Consider the following 17,593-nt stretch of genomic DNA (forward strand, 5'->3'; position numbering starts at 1 on the left):
TTAAAACAACAAAGTAAGCACTTTATTTCCATTAAGCATGTTGTTTTAGTATCACAATGGAATGATGAGAAAACGTTTTTTTTTTAAAAAAAGTCTCTAATCCCCACAAACAGCAGGGAGGTTTTCAAGGCATTTTAAAAACAAAGGGAGTGACAGAAGTGCCAAAACAGTCCCAACATCATGAGTCTCCTCCTCTGAGAGCTGGGCAGGGGCAAGAAGGTGGAATGACACGAAGGTATGAATGTCTGAAGTAGTCTTTGGCGCTTCTGTCTCATGATTGATACTCACAAGATCTCTCAAGACAACTCCACAGTAATCTCTGGACGCAACAAAGTGCTACGTTAGTAAAACAAAACCCCAGTGAGAGGACTTTCCATACAGTTGAATTGCCCTGTGGTTGGGCGTTAAGACACATCCTGCAGACAGTGCTGACTCCAATTGGGGGGCCTTTGGGTTGGGAGAGAAGAAAAGGAAGCGTGGTGCGTGAATCCAATAACATGTGCCCATGTGCAAGACACTGCGTCCTGCAGTACTGACAAAATCAGGGAGGAGAGAATGTGGTGACAAAAGAAATACGGATCCATTCCCTACAGTGATCAGAACACGAGTCCAGTGCAGTAACTATAGTTTCACAGTTCCAGGGGGCAAACTGTCATTGCAGAGTCTGTAGTAACGCAGGTCATTCACCAGTCTGTGCACATTCTGGGTAAACGATGGCAGATCCTGGAAAAGATCAAGCAACATATTGCACTGCAAACAGATTAATACCTACAAGCACTGTCTTACTGCGGAAGTTAGAAATGAACTGAGGGGCACAAGCACCCACATGTATTTCACAGCAGACAAGCAGACCATATTCTCCAGAGTCTGAGCCTAGGAATTCAAATTTCTGTAGCCCTGTGTACAGGGACCACAGACTGCAGAGCCTCTCCAAACAAAGAGCTGATTAGAGGGCAGCAGGCTCTACTCGTGGCACTGGCTTCTCCACATGCAGTCAAGTACAACACAAAACAACTACCTGCAGCAGCAATTGCTCAGTGCATTTCTGCCAAGGCTCCCAGGTCTCAGATACCCCATAACAAGAGCTAATTTTCCCTCAACCACCTATGAGAGTCCAGTGATTCTCTAGAGGCAAAGTGATTCACCTAAAGTGATTCCCACACCCTAACCTTGGCCTCAAATCCCCAGCCTCCAACTGGAGAGGAAACACTCAATGAACAAACAAGCTTCATTTGACGGAAACCATGACCTGCTGCACTGCCATGATGTTCTGTGCGGAGGTTATAGACCATTTGCTTCACACATGCAAGGGGTTTGAAAAAAAATGCAAGCAGCTACACTGTTGTCATGTTCACTGTAACCCTCAAACATCTGGCAAGCAGCTGGAGCTAAATGTTGGCAAGGATCTGTACGTCCCACTCTAGAAAATGTCAGTTTATTCCTGTGAAAATTCCCTCCTGGAAATGTATTCCCAAACTCCCGCAGCATAAGGCAGCTCATTAGATAAGATGGCAGACTGGCTACGCACTGCCAACTATGGAAGTGTTTGTAACTGAAGGGGATCTGCCTCAAAACACCACACAGAGTAGCCTCTGGCTGTTGGCTAACCCTTTTTAGGAGTAAAATAACATTGCACATCCTGGAAGTGCTTTTACTCTTCTGAAGCATCCCCTCCCTCTTACCCTGTCCATTTTGAAATTCCTTCCCAGCACGTTTTTCTGGTTAGAGTCCACACCATCACAACTGGCCAGAAACTCAGGGAGAAAGGCTGAGTAGAAGCCATCAAAGTCCACTGAGGCCATATTGTAAGTGGCAATGCCAATCTCCTCTTGCAACAGGTCATGCGACTTGTGGACAAGCACCTGAAGTAGCACATTCACAAACTGGAACAGCATGGTTGTCCGGAAGATCTTCTGCACAGTAAAAGAAGCACAGAGTTACATGTCTGCACATCACCAGTCCTCCCCTGACAGGGCCAGCAGCTACTGCACAGCCTCAGAAGTTAACAACTCATCAAGATCAGATTGGATAAGCGAGCAGGGCTGCACCAGGCCACTTTGCCAACAGGAGCTTCTGAGCTACAATGAGGGCTGCAAGTCCGTGTGCACACAGAGCAAGCTTTCCCAATCTGAACCAGGCCAAGATCCCAAATGGATACAACAAACTAGATTCATACCTGCTTTAGGGAAAGGGTGAATTTGGCCTCGATTATCTCGTGTTGTCTGACTCAAGTTTAAACCTTTGGCATTTAAGCAAACATCATCAGGTCCCGTTCAAACACCAGCCAGTTTTAACCCTGCATAGTGCTCCTGAAAGCATCTCAAGTTCCCAGGGAACGTGGCTAGCTGCCTGAAAGCCTGGAATGGGCAGCTGTTAACACAAAAGGCTGTCCTTGAGTTGCGACCACAAATGCGAACCTGAAGGTTCTGCTTTCATAGAGAAACCAGAAAGGCAGAATGCTGGATTCCAATTCCAGCCTTTCAAGAGGGCAGCTAACAAGTTAAAATGAGAGAGCCTAGAGGATGGGTCTCATGTGGCAGCAATGGACAACCCCTAGCAGTGACTCCACAGTAAAGTTAAATAAATACCCTGCTGCTGGCCCAGGTAAGAATCAGAGGGACTCAGCCACTGTCCTGTTGATGACGCAAATTCCACTTCACCAGGCCAAAAATCATGCTGTCACTGGGTTTGTTTTTCGCTTTCCTTCATTCTCAGCAGGGTACATATCAAGGCTTTGCTTTGACTGGGTAGAGTTGGGATCCCTCCTGTGTCCACAGCAACAGTATCAGGGAGATGGCAGTGCCCCTCTGACCAGCAATGCATCCAACAGGATTACAACCACCACAAGCTGTGGTATGTAAGCTCTCACATCCTGACCTTCAGTTTCTGGGCCAATTGAGAGCTCCAAAGGTAGCTTTCCCAATTCCCTTGGACTGGAGGACACGAGCCTTTAACTGTCCTTTGCCTAGTACAGTTTCCCTAGCAGTGATTTGCAGTTCCCTACCAAGTAAGATACAGAATATGTACTGGTCAACTAGGACCCACCTTGTGGTACAGCTTCTGCTTGGTGTTCAGTGTCTCCAAGTAGAAGAGGTTTTGCTTGAATAGGTGAATGTCAGGCTGCAGGAAGGATTGGCCAAACGCCTATGAACAAAAGCAGACTTGAAGAAAGGGGACATACCATAAAAGTATCAAATCTGTCAGGCAGAATAAGAACATTTTCACCTCAAAAACACACTCCTGTTAAACAGAACCTGTTCACAGATCTCACTTGCCAATATCATTGCATGGCTTGAGATGCATGCCAAGAACTTGGGCTCTGTCTACATTGACCTGATCTTGCAGTGTGGCAGGCTGCACTGACATCCAAGAACAACCTCCCCCCCCCCCACCCCACCCCGTGGATCCTAGCAGCCTCTGCTGCATCTAACACACAAAAGAACTGATTATTTAATGTCAGCTATGCTGCTGTCAGATCAATGGGGATTCCATTCCATCCAAAATTCACAGAACAGTTTTCTAAGCTAGGTCCATTGGGAACAGATGACCAAGCACTCATGCTGCAAGCAGTGCCCTTGGCAGGCTGTTTGCTCAAGAAGGATTTTGAGTATTTCTCAAGAGACATTACCCTAGAATACTGTGGTGAGCCAGAACACATGTGCAGAGTTTTTATTTTCAATCTAAGTCTAGAGATCAAGACAACTCACAGAAGTGTTTAACATATTACTCCAGGAAATTAAGAAGAAATTAAAGATTAGAGTTGGAAGGTTGAACCTGATATTACAGAAATGGGAAAGGACCTAAGAATAAAGTTTGCTAGACCTCCACTGTGCTGCTCTAGTAGCTTATGCAGACTTTGGGATAAAACATCTTTTATGCCCTGAGCTCCTTTGAAACACAGTACAGATGAGCAGAGGTGGGCAGCAGAATTTTACTAGTCGACATTCTTGCAGTCTCCAAGACATCTACCAGGAAACAGAAGAATATGCCTCCATAGTAGCCATTGGTTAGATGGCCAAAAACGGCCCAAGTCTCTTCAACACTGAACCAGCTCTGGACTCCCATGTCCAGTGGAGAACAGTACACAAACTGTAACATCCTGAAGTTGCTTGCACAGTGGAGAACATTTGCAGAATATTAAAATCTTTGCATCAAAACAGGTGCCAAGTACTAAAACAAGTAGTCCAGAATTGTCCACCAGCACATAGTTAATACTGAGATTAACAAGTAATGTCCCCCAAAAGAACACACTGAGGAAAGTGTGGTAGGGTTGCACCACCACAGGAGAAAGAGATGCTTGCACAGCCCTGCATAGAGACTAACTCGGGCCTCATTCATGTCAAAAGATACTAAGAAAAGGAAAGGCCTGTTGACGTTAGTGCAAGAGCTCCCTCCTCCCTCGTATCTCAGAAGGGACCCACGACCTGCAAGCACTCCAAAATGGGTCAGGGCAGTTTTGCAACATGTCCTCCCACCTGAAGTCTAAGCACATGTCCCTCCACTCTGGTGTTCAGTGCCCTCAGCCAGGCAAGCCCTATGCTCTGAGCTTCCAGGGCATGGTGCAAGCGCTCCGTTTACACTTAAGCGAGCTGGAAGTAAAGGGTCCCAACACCAGGTAGTCTGATAAGACTGCTAATTAGGAGGCTGACTCTGCTCACTCTGATTTTACTGCAAGTTGCACTACTTACTTTGTAGGCAGTTCTTACATCTAGGAACTGCACAGCAATTCATTTGGCCAGCTCTGATCTCAGTAATATGTGGAACAGTCTGTTGGTCTTTAAAATTTAAATTCCCCATCTGACAAGACTGGTGCTGCCTCTGCATACATGCTGGCATACTTCTCTATTCCTCCAGTGAAAGCCTACAGGATTACCCCACTCATCCATCCCTACCTGATCCAATGGAACAACACAGAACAAGTCCATATAAGAAAATGAGACCACCTTGGTCTTATGTAAACTTTTCTGCATAGACAGTTCAAGCTAGTGCTAACCATAAGACTTGCAACAACACTAAATAAATCAGCCTCAGTAATATTTTAGGTCCAGACAAACGCAGAATGCAGGCATGGAAAGGAATTAACACTCCATCCTCACTTCATATTTTCCCCTCCTTGGTGATGCGCTGCCTTGAGAGCATAGCAGCTAGGCTACAAGTATTGTGATGATTCTCATTAGTTCCTAAACTCAACACTTCACTCAAGGCACTGTCTAATCTGAATGAGCCACGTTTTTAAACACATTGCTGTAACCAACATATGTTCGATCACAGGAAGGATTCTAGACAGCTGTGAGAGTTACCAAGTTACCTGCATAATGGCACTGAACTGTGCTTCATTCTCCATCTGCTCTTCTGCTATTCCTCTTTGGACACTGGCCAAAACACTGGATTTGAAAAAGTACCGCCAGTTATGATGGAGAATCCGGAAAAGCAGCTCGAACAACTCTGCTTTCACATCAGGAGATGAGCGCTAGAATAAGAAAAAGAGAACTACTCAAAACAGGTTCCTGTGCTAGAATCCCACTGCTAACAGTATCCTGTTAGGTGGCCACCCAGGTCGGCGCTTTGCAGCAAAGGCACCAGCATATCAAAGCATTTCCTTCTACGGAAGGTATCAAATCCAATGACTTTTGCATAGTACTAAAAATTCACCATTCAGTTATGAGTTCCTCCTTCTGCTTTAAGCACACCTGTAACTTCAGCTTCTTTGACAATCCCTGGCAGAATCCTCTGCCCACTCTGCTTCCAATTCCCACTGCCTAGTCACCCAGTTTGCCCTGCATAGGGACTGATATTTACAGGAAAAATGAAAATCTTCATTGCTGCCACATCCCAGCACAACCTCCTCATCCAGTCTCCCCCTTCCTCCACACAGTGTGACAACAGTCTTACCTCTGCAATGATGGGGTAGACCTGCTCCATGCACAGTGAGATGACGCTGGGTAGAAAAGGCTTGAAAACTTGGCCTGGCTCCTGTACCACAACTTGCAGTATTTTGAGAAATTTCTCCACCACCCGACAGCCAGTGCTGCCCTCATGGAGGATGCTCTCTGCCAACTGCTCCCTACGATACAAAGTCACTGCGTAAGAACCACCCCAGAGAGCTGCAAGTTTACCTAACGTAACAGAAAACATAGTGCCTCTAAGTTTGCCCAATTAACACTGACCAAGAATATTAAGTCTCAGAAGAGATTTGGCTTTTGACTAACAGACATCCTCCTCCAACATCAAGAGCTTTTAGAGATGGTCAGGGCACTCTCAGATCTTGGGTAGGAGCTAATCAGTAGTGCTGGAGTCCAGTTTGGTAGCACACACTTCCAAGACCAGACTGTCTGTGGGAGGGCTGAAATAGCCCAGTGGCCTGTACGACAGATGCATGGGCTGGGTTGTCTCACGCTTCAGAATCGTTTTCCTCAGATTTAGCCCTGACACATGGCAAAAGTCTGGCTACAAAGAGGTTGGAAGTGTAATATTCCTGGAGGACATGGACTTAGGAGCACAGCTCACCACAATTAATCATCCCGAGGGATAAGAAAGTGATGAACATGAGACAATACCTGGTGAACATGTTTAGAAAGGTCTGTATAATCTGCTCGGTAAAAGGCACTCCCATCTGCACCCTCAGTCCTTGAAATAGGGTGAGGAAGAAGCTCAGCATCTCATCTGTCACATCTATTAGAACAGGAAAGTCAAAATAACGTGTTAGGGCAGCACTGAAGTGCATCAGGAAGTCTTTTTATGAGATCTGTTCCTTCTGTACAGAGAAGTCCATTTGTTCTTTGAAATTTAGCAGCAGGGCTCCCATTAGAAATGGAAATCAACAGCTGCTGCTATAGGGCTTAAAGATTGTTCATTCATTTCAGAAACTGCCAGGACGACAAGTACAGCCAACACCAAAAAACTCCCAGAACAAGTATGATGCTATCAGCGAAGACCCTTAATCTGGTCTGCCTACACAGCATACTTGGAGAAAGCTTTTGCAATGAGCTGAGCCACTCTCCACTGCTCAGCTTGTTCACTGCTTTTATAGGGTTAACAGGAACCACAAGGAAGTCCAAAACATCTACGCAGTTTGGAGCAGCTAAGAAACAGAATCCAACTTCCCCCCCCTCCTTTCTTTTGACAGAAACTGCAAAGACCCTTCTGACTTCAGAAGTCATTTTCAGCATGTGGTTGTGCAATTAGCTGATCAACACTGCAGGATCAGCTAATTCTCCATCAGTCCCAACATGCTTGATTGAATAACCATGTTAAGCTGTAGCTGCACTGCTCTTGCTTTGTGCAGCCTTTTAGAGCTAATGCAATTGCATGATGCTGCTGGCCTCCTCCCCAGACAGCAACTCAGCAGAGTTGCAGCTTCAGCACACTCTTGAACCCTTTCCGTTTTTCAGTTTTGTTTCTTCTCTACTCTTCTCCACAGAGAAACTTTCACCTAGCTCCAGGAAATCTTCCCAGAGTATCTTGCTTTTCTTGTGGGAAGCTGCAGTAGTCCTGGGCTTTCAAGTCATCCTGATGTGGTACAAAACTTCTTAAGTCACTGGCAACAAGACTGCCAAGCAACAATTCGGCTTACGCCTCAGGAAGTGTTTCTTCGCAGAAAAATCATTTGACCCAATCTGATGAGAACTACTCCTTCTCTTTGTTTCCAAGCTTGAATGCTAAACATTAGAGAGAGATAGGGAATTTCAAAGCTTGTTTTGTGCTCAGGAACACTTCCATCTTTGTTTCATTGCTGAATATGGGGCATTTTCATCTTTTCAAAGACTGCCAAACCTTTATGACCATTTCCTAGACGGCAGAGTATAACGTCTCCCTTTCCTGTTCTGATCAAAGATTCAGCCCGGTTTACAAGCTTCAGTTTGAACAGCCACCCAGAAGTACCAATTCACATTACACTTTGGCACAGCAAACCCTCACGTTTCACACAAACGATTCTATGTTGATGGAGTTCGGATGTTATCAGCGGGTCATAAAGCTACTCACAGCATTAAAGCCTGTCCTATGGTTATACCTGACTGATGAATGAAAGCTGGGAAGAGGGCTAGTGAGACCTGCACGGATTCTTGCAGTGACTGATAACAGATCTGTCGGGACTTGGTGGATTCTCCAGAGATACTCTCTACAATATCTTCTAAAACACTGAGCGTCTGATGGATGATCACTTTGGCTGTAAAACAAGAGACACTTTCTGCATACACCAAAACATCTCAGAGGCAGGAAAAGAAGCAACACTCAAATTCATGCACACAGTAGCTAAAGCCTTCAAGATGGCATATACACCAAGACCGGGTGTGAATAAAATGTTCTCAAGCACACATTCACATTTTAAGCATTTAAACAACCTCAACTAACTCACTGTAGCTACTTGCCTTGTTAAATTACACAGCCTTACTGCCCTGCAGAACTGCTTGGGTAATAAGGTACAGAGAATGAGGGGAGCTGTAAACTGTATTATTTCAAATATGCTATTGCCAAAAAGAAAAAAAAAAAACACACACTAGCCAAGACAAAAAGAAAAAGCACTTTGGACTGTCAAATATACTGGGGAGCTCTATTTCTGAAAGTAACAACTCGAGTGACACACAATCACTGTACAAACTAACCCAAATGTTGGCAGAATTCAAGTGGCTCAGTTGAAACCACATGAGCAGTCTGCTGACACTCTTCCGTAGGGCTCAGAAGCCTTTTCTCCCACACTCATTCCTTCCCTGCGCAGATTTGACCAGCACGTCGGGTTTGAACACTGATCTATTAGAGCTGTGACACTGCAGACTTCTAAACAATTCTTTCAGTGATTCTCCAGAAACAACCAACTCTCCACCCCAAACTAACAAACTCATCTTCCCCTTCCCCAAAAGGGCAGTTCCAAAACATATACTGAAGCTTCCAAAGGGTCCCTGGACCCCATCAGTGCAGGGCTCTCCTACTTATTTACATCCTCTACAAGACGCAAAGTCTTGAAGAAAATCTTACTTTCTCTTTCAAGTTTCTACAGTCATAATCTTCCTCATTGCTGCCTCCAGTCAATATTTCTAATAAAACAGTCCGGCAGCCCTAGCATTGGGCTGTTAAGCATTCTTAAAGTAACCATGGCTATTCAAAGTTTATCACAAACTTGATCTCTCTTTCTCTGGACAACTGAGGAAGATCACGCTTTGATGGAACAGTTGACAGGCAACGTGGAGTAAGAGTGTCCTTTACATACCCACAGAATAAAAGCCTCTTTCCAGAGGAAAAGAATCCAACTACTTCTTTCCTGCCTCCCCTTATTCTAAGCAAAATTTCCAAGACAAAATAGTCATTGATCAGCACTTACTGTCCTCCAGTTGCACTTTCCTCTGTGGCAAGATGGCATTGGATTTTAATTGGCGATATTCTCTCGTGAGAGCAGAGATTAGACTGGCATGGTTGGTGGAGCGAACTGCCCATTGCTGTTCACTCTCTGGAAGATTTGGCCAGGGCAGCAACAATACATTTGACAGTGCTCTGCACACTAGCACCTGGGCCTGGAAGCAAGAAGACATTTAGCAGAGACAAAGCTTTACGGTGCTTGCTACAGAGCACTGCACTAGACTGACATATCTCTATCTACGTGAAGGGTTCAGCAGCAGAAGTTGAACTCTAGCAAAAAGCAGCAGTACAAGACAAGAAAAAGCAGCAAAACTCCAGGACTTCAAGACTGCAGTCAGCTGCCTGCACTGTCACTCTTTCTGTGAAACAGTAAGTCTCTATATTTCTTATCTCTAAAATAAAGATGATGTCACCTTTACTGTTCTTTGTGTGGTTAACACGTTAAGCTTGTAGGTATGTACAGCACTTTATACCTCCATGCTAACACACAATACAACAGTATCCCAGACACTGTTGTGGCTTTTTGGTACTTCTGTAATATAAATATTAATTTGGAGTGAGGAATACAGAATGCTACTAGTTTTGCAAAGAATATCATATTTCAGAAACAACATGCCAGTACTGTAAAGACAATGTGAGTGGGTGGAGGGTCAGGGGCTGTGTCACTAAATAAAAGAGAAAGATTTAAGTGTTGAAATTTTGTTTTTTTCATTATGCTGTGGTTGAAAATAGATTGCTACTTATAAACTGTGCAACTTGGATTCCTGAATATCCAGTGTAGAGATAACTACTTTTTTGTTTTGTTTTTTAAACACAGTAAGGACAGAGGCACCTCTTCCCAGGGACATCTAATCTATGTTCTTCATGTGTTTTTATGCCAAAAATCACCTTATCAGGAAGCCGCTGAGCAGATGTGTCTGTGATCCTGTTGAACACCTTCTGCACTGCTGGGATGCTGATCAAGAACACTGGTCGTACTGTGGTGGCTAAAGAGACTAGCAGGTGGCACGCAGACAACAGCAACTTCTCTTGCACCTGAAAGAGACGGCATGTGGTCAGGGTGCTCAGTAACACCACCACAGAGAACCTCAGGAGGCAACACTGGCATCCGACCGCATGGGAAACTGTCATTACTAACCAGTTGTAAGCAAGACAGTTCATATATAGTATTTATTGGTCCAAAGGGGGGGGGGGAATCAGAACACAGATAAGTCCCCTTAAAACTGAGAGGGAAAAAATTTTCAAAGTCATAAAATCATTAGACTTGGCTGATATGCCTAATAAGGAGCTGTTTAACCTTGCAGGCATTTATGCCACGGTGCTGTCTCACATTGCTGTTAGTCCCACTTTACATGAAACATTTGCTGTGGCTCTGGAAGTCAAATACCCAGCTCCCAAAGACAGAATCACATCAAGAGTCACACATGCTGTGGTCCACAGCAGACTGTTAAACGCTTAAGCAATAGCACAGCACTGTTCAGTTTAGGAGTCTCCTGCTGCTCTACAGGAAAGCTTAGTCCCAGCGTGCAGGCTGGTATCAACAACGATACCTTAGAGCTGATGAGGGGTGTAACTGCCTCCAGGGCAGTGGAGACGAGGGAGATGAACTGCTCCGGGTTCTGCCGGTGGACTTCACTGTAGAACTGCGCTAGCCAGTGCGAGTAGGCCTGCAACGCCGCCAGGGACTGAGCATGGCTACAAAGCAGGAGGAAAACAGCGTTAAGATGCATGTGATAGAAGGTACACAACGGCTCTCAGTACAGCATATAGTTTGGACAGCATATCAGGGACAGGTTTGGTATTCTTTTCAGGTAAATCCGGCAGCTTTTTCTTTAAAATTTGTTAGAGTCCAACTTGTCCATCACATTTCCCTGGTGGGAAAAGAAGATAGTTTTTAAGTTATACTACACTGGTTTAGGACTGTTGTGCCAGTGAACATTAGATAAAAGATGTAAAATGGTATCTGTCATTTCTTTTTATAACCCTTCACCTTCATATTTTAGCACCTGAAGAGGTCTGGGATCTCTGTTTAGATTTAGAAATTTCTGTACTCTTACTAAAAAAAAAAAACAATTTATAGTAGTATTCCGAGTTCTGCAGACTTTCCAACCCTGTACAAAAATAGGCATGAAAATGGAATGCAATCAAGCACTCACACAATTTAAAAAACAGAAAACAAACTGGAGAATGGCAAGTGCTATGACACTGCAGTCTCAGATACTCCTCTAATTGCCTGCCATACTCCCTAATCTCGCAGTACATTAATCATTTTGCCTACCCATTTGACTGATGGGAAGGTAGTTCTCTCATGGATACCATTTGGCATCTACAGCCACATACAGTAGTCAGTGTGTAAAAAACATTGCCCAGTTGGAAGAACCATTCATAACCAATTCCTATTCTGCAGATTTTATGGAAAAGAGCAGTTTATGAACACTGACATTCCCTCCAAAAAATAAAGATTCTCAAACATCCACATGTCCCCAACATAGTGATTGGATTTAAAATCTCGATCATTTATGGCAGGCAACTACCAGGCCTGTATCAACCTCCTTCTGAACACCTCACTTTCACTCAGCATGTCCAGTAGGACTTGCACACAATAGGAAAGAACGGGAAAGTCTTTACTTAAAACCTTACTGTGGAACAGCGAGATGAAGTTATTGTTGGTGTTTCTTTAAAAAAAAAAAAAAAAAAAAAAAGCTTTTCCTTAATATCTTCTCTCCTTCCCTTGGTGTATTTACTGCCTAAACTCTTACCCACTCATTAGCTGAGAACAGGTGTATTGCTTACAACAGAATTAACAATATGGCGCAAAATATTACTTTGCCCTGGAGCCTGTACCCTCTAGAAATGTTTAAAGGTGTGGTGTAATTGGACTCATCCACTGAGCAACAGCATTAAGTCAAAAGTGTAAGAAAGCCAGTAAAGTCAAATTACAATCAACTGGTGGATCAATACGTTATTTCTGGCACAGTGCTAAAATACAAGTCAGGCCAATTCTCAGTGAACATAGACAGGTGCTCCCCCAAGTATTAGACAACATATCTTTGTTGGATTGGCATTAGAAAAGGATCAGAAGTTTCTACAGTGACACTGGACACATCCAAAAGGAAGGAATGAAAATCTCTATCAGATCATGTGAAAAGCCTCCTGAATTATTTCAAATCATAAAGAAGAAACAGACCATTAAAACATCATCCCCACAAAACTCAGTACTAACAATATTGGATTATTAGGAGAAGTCCAGGGAACCACATGATGAAACCATGTGTGGGTTCTCAGGGAGCTGCTATACATGCAACACAAACTAGAATAAGCATTTGACCCATTTAAAGGGGTAAGTTTAAATTCTGCTCACAAAATACCAGGTGGCAGCAAATAGGTTTGTACAACATGGCCATTACAAATCGTAGGTCTCTAAAGGGCTGGTAAGAGTAGTGTGCTGCTACTAACAGCATCAAGGTTCTATATGTAATGTCAGCTTCTGGATTGAAGGTATTAATTTGTTTCAGAAATGGGATCCATAGCTTGAAGGCATACATTTGTCTCGGAAGCCAGGGGACTCAAAACAAAAACAAAAACAAAAAAACAAAAACAAACAAACTCCTTTACACAAGTCATAGATCCGACTTTGGTAGCAAAATATCCTTAAACTTGAACTACAAACAGATAGTGAATCGGTTTCTTATAAGACCCCTATTTAACACTTATTTTAACATCAAATCACACTGCAAAAGAACTGTGTTTTGATGGCCATTAGCACACAGTACAGTAACAGATTGCTTTTAGAGCTAAAATAACAGGCCTTTTTATTTTTGACTCCGAGTATATTTTCCTTTAAACAATCCGAGTTTATCATTTTGAGAAGACAGTGGTCCAAGAACACAGAATGCTAGTAGCAGCCTTGACCTTTAACAGGTAAAAGAAAATGCTTTCCTGGTTAGCTAGCAATCACTGGAGATGCTTTTTTTCAGAACAGTTCCCCAGCAAACGCTTAAGAGTATGCAAATTTAGGAGATCTAAAGCTTTCTCCACCTCATGTAGGTACTGAACTAAGATGCTATTGTTTGTAGTGTACACCCCATACTCACACATCAATAAGGTCAGGTTTTAATACAGATGGTACTGCAGTTTCGATGTTGTACAGCTTGATCTGGGACCCATACAGTGTTACTTTTACCAACCTGTAAGTGAATACACAAATAGTAGTACAAAGGAACTGTGACATGCATATACACACTACAAATTACTACAAAACCACCAGAAGAACATCTTATCTGAATGCACCTCTTGTAGCATAAACTTGGCAAGCCTATGTCAATATTTAGCCAATATACATAAAAGGTTTAGGTTGCCTAATTGAAAGCAATTTAGAGCCTATTTCCCTGTTTGTGGTAGAACAGAACGATGTTCCTAAGTAGAAGTGAAATAAAAATGTAACCAAGGTGGCTCTGTAATTTGCAACTGAGTGCTAATTACATTTCTTGGACAGTTTCTTGAAGTCTGCTTTCCAGTTTTCACAATATTTTTGACCAAAAAAAAAAAAAAATACAGATTTACTTTATGACATGCACCTCTGAGATTCTCAAACTTTACCATTGCATCATAAACATATATGCTGCAAAACAAGTACCTCAACCTTTTCCAATAACTGATTTTATCTATCATATTAGTAATTTATTTCTTTGGTTATGAGATAGAAAGTCATCTGGAAAACTTAAGTGTTGCATTCATCAGTGCTAAGGTAGTGGCCCTTGAGTTTTTTGCATCTCAGTTTAACTGTAACAAGGGAAGTCAGAAACAAACCTTGCTTTTGACATTCACTGCAGTGGTGACAAGAGTACCCTGTACTGACAGAGGAACAGCAAACACCCCATTCTAAACCTACCTCTCTACCACTGTAAGAGCATCATTGAACCTGGCAGCAAACACATCTCCAATAAAGTATTCTGCTAAACGCCCGACAGCCTGCAGCAAGGAGCTCAGGTCTCTCAAGGAGCAGTGCAAACGCCGACAATCATTCTCTGCAGTGATATTCAGCCTATGACCTGAAATGACATTATAGTTCATCAGCAACAAAGTCAAAAGAACCAAGTGTATATATTCAGTCGTGCTAATATCTGCTGAGTAAGAGCCTAGCAGTTTGGAAATCTCATATTTTAAAAAATTTGGGCAGGGAAAAAAAAAACATATAACTTGTGACTGTAATAAATGCAGCTCTTTGGGATGGGAAAACTAATTACAAAGCTACAGGAAATGCAAAGTTTACTCTAATTACATTACAATCATTCTTCTTAAATTAGCTCTGCAGTGGGTCACAGTTCAAATCTCAGCACTGTCCAAGTGACAGAAATACTCAAATCGAGTAAGGCGTGTTCAACTGCTCTGAGCCAGCCACATCTGAAATTCCTCTCTGAAGGATGAAGTAGATGTTACCAAATGTTTCAGTCTTTTGCATGTTTATTTTCCTTTATTTGGAATGAAGTTCTAAAAAAGCAGGAGTCTTTTTGGTTATCTGTTGACCTCAGAAAGCAATTCCAGATCCATAGGGAAGATCATTACCAAGACTCCCTCTGCTGGTTAGAGTGCAATAAATGCTCCAATGACAGAAGACTTGGAGGAAGGGTACATTTGCTTCTAAATTCAAATTAAATTCATATTTCTCAGATACCAGAAACATGTTGATAAATGGATTTGCCAGTCCTATTAACTATGCAATTGTTTAACTATTCAGCTGAATGCATCTCATCTCTGAACACTCCAGATCCTTCACTCCTCAAAAAAACTAGCAACAACCCTCCCCCATACATTCTGCAACACCTCTTTTCTTTTCACTGTCCATACTTAATCTACAACCATTTAAATTTTCAGCAACAAGCTTGCCACGCATGTACCGTCTGCATCAGCACCCTGTCATTCAATTCTGAATCCCCAGTTGCATGGACTGAACAGCCAGTCCCTATGAAAGCTTCTAAAACGCACTGTGACCATAGCATTAAAAAAAAAAAAAAATCAAGCACACACTGCTCGTGATCCTATATGCAAAACAATCCTAAAATTGGAAGTATTTTTTTCAGAACTATCTAAGCAAAATTGCCCTTTACATTAAGAGAGCCAAGAGCACCCAAAGGATTGTCTGCTTTCATACAGAATTTCTTACAGACAGTATGCTATATATACAACAACATTTAAGATTAAACAGATTCTTTTCACTGAACATACTGGAAGTCTTATAACATCCTTAGCTATAATCTGTCTTCATTCAGATTTCGCAGTCATCCTACTACTACTTCTACTTTCCTCACTTGTCAAGAAGCAACAAGCTATGCTCCTTGCATAGAAAAAAAGAAACAAAAACAAAAAAACCCCCACATTTCATTTTTGTTCAGTTCAGAGTACTCATTTCATTTTATACTACTTTATACATGAGATGCCAGCTAGTCAGAAATTTTCAGAAACTGCTACTACATCTGGTTTGGATTCAAGCCTAAATAAAAATGCTGCTCTTATGACAACTTCACTTTAAGTTTCAGCCCAAAGCAAACAGAGGCCCAACTCTTCCTGAATGGTGTTTTAGTAGGAGGAATAAAAGAAAACCATTATCACTTCACATTACTGTAGCATTTGATGTTACCTACCTGTTATGATAAGTATTCTTCATTTCAAGTGTCAGAATAAGATAAAAAAATGTAGCAACACTAAATCACACTATTAAACTCCAACAGTAGACAAAAATCTGTTTTCTTTGTCATTACACACTATGCACGTTGGAGTAAGAATTTCCTAAATAGAATACGCAGGAAGCAATGCTAAAGGGGGTATATAGCATTTTTGCCATTCAAAATCTGCTGTTTACAGAGCTGAGGACTACAGTGATGGATGGTGGTATTACCTGTCCCTGATGTGACCACAAACTGCTGGAGTCCCAGGTACACTTCCAAGTTATCCTGCAGAACTGGAAACTAGAGAAGACAAGACATGAGCATGATTTTGGGACTTGGTAGACAGAGTTCACACTCAACTGTAATTACACTGTTAGAGAACAGTTTTCATTTCTCCCTATTGCCTTCAAAAAGACATTTGGAAGAAGAGAAGTTTCCAGGTTCTGGGCCAATTCTGTGTGCCACAGCTTCTCAAGTCTCAATAGCCATCACAAAAACAACGAAGACCATCACACTGAAGGCATTCCTCTGTGATAGCGCTCTTTTTCCCGTAGATACCAGCAATCAACCTTACAGCCTGGTGGCCTGACAGATGTAAGTGAGAGCATGGCATAGTCAGACTATGTGCAGTGCAGCAAGGGTGCAGAACCAGGCACAGGCTGAGCCTGGAGGACAGGACACCTGAACCGCATCCCCCCAACTCACGAGCATCAGCTTCACAAAATGCAGCTACCAAAATATTCAACTACAGAAGCTGAGTTCAGTGCCTCGACAACAGAGCTTAAAAGGAAAGCACTGCAGCCGCTCTGCTGGCAAGCTGCAAACTGTAGCAGGAGCAGCTGAAGCCCCATAGGAAAAAGAGCCAAGGGAATAAGCAACAGTCAGGATGCATCCTGGTCTAGGAACACAGAGCATTCACCTGACTTCATCATTCCAGGCTGATGGCAGGCATGCCTGTTCCTAGTGGTATGTAGCTGAGTAACTGGTTGCGTTAACACGGCATTGTACACACAGTCTAGAAAGCCTCCTAACCAGCGTTCAGGCAGCCAAGTTACTTCTAGGGCATTACTTGCCTTGTGGCTGAATGTGTTTCCATATATACAAGACAGAATGGCATGCTAGTCGTTCCTTGCAGATACCTCACCTCAAAGAATATTTTCCACCTAACTTCTATTGGCAAAGTCAGAAACTACGTTTCAGGTGGCTGGATTTACGAAAGCTCACCCATCCACCAGTGGAAGGGACTGTAGCCATTCACTGCCCAGCATGGGACAGAGCAATGGCAGCTGCCATATATTATGTTCTAGACATTTGCCACTGCTAGCCTAGCCGTTGAATTCAACAGCATTTTAAAGACTATCGCAAACAAGATTGCTTGAGCACCTCCTGGGCTATCCAGTGTACAAGAATGAAATAACGTAAGGCTCAAAAGCACTCATTACCAGGATTATAATGCAGTGTGCCTAATTAACAGTCAAATGCCTTTATGTAACTACAGGAGTAGAACTATCAAAAGAAAAGAAAACAAAGAACAGATAGTCCTCCCCTTGCTAAGCCTTACTTTAGGCAAACCACAT

At 42.8% G+C, this 17,593-nt stretch overlaps 1 protein-coding gene across 3 annotated transcripts in view; it reads right to left on the reverse strand.

The window, feature by feature from the left end:
- The window catches only part of XPO6 (exportin 6), a 59,878-nt gene continuing 42,285 nt past the window's right edge, over window positions 1–17,593 (reverse strand). For all 3 annotated transcript variants that reach the window (XM_085313741.1, XM_085313740.1, XM_085313742.1), the window contains exons 12-24: window positions 16,247–16,316; window positions 14,243–14,402; window positions 13,446–13,538; window positions 10,902–11,046; window positions 10,240–10,386; window positions 9,317–9,506; window positions 8,012–8,167; window positions 6,558–6,672; window positions 5,893–6,064; window positions 5,309–5,470; window positions 3,046–3,144; window positions 1,683–1,913; window positions 1–723 (exon numbers count right to left, since the gene is read on the reverse strand). In XM_085313741.1, the coding sequence (XP_085169867.1) occupies window positions 622–723; window positions 1,683–1,913; window positions 3,046–3,144; window positions 5,309–5,470; window positions 5,893–6,064; window positions 6,558–6,672; window positions 8,012–8,167; window positions 9,317–9,506; window positions 10,240–10,386; window positions 10,902–11,046; window positions 13,446–13,538; window positions 14,243–14,402; window positions 16,247–16,316 (1,842 nt within the window). In that variant the 3' untranslated portion in view covers window positions 1–621. The remainder of the gene's footprint in view (window positions 724–1,682; window positions 1,914–3,045; window positions 3,145–5,308; window positions 5,471–5,892; window positions 6,065–6,557; window positions 6,673–8,011; window positions 8,168–9,316; window positions 9,507–10,239; window positions 10,387–10,901; window positions 11,047–13,445; window positions 13,539–14,242; window positions 14,403–16,246; window positions 16,317–17,593) is intronic.

Source organism: Rhea americana, unplaced genomic scaffold, assembly GCF_003343005.1.
Source record: "Rhea americana isolate MKP2758 unplaced genomic scaffold, rheAme1 scaffold_394, whole genome shotgun sequence".
NCBI classification, from domain to species: domain Eukaryota; kingdom Metazoa; phylum Chordata; class Aves; order Rheiformes; family Rheidae; genus Rhea; species Rhea americana.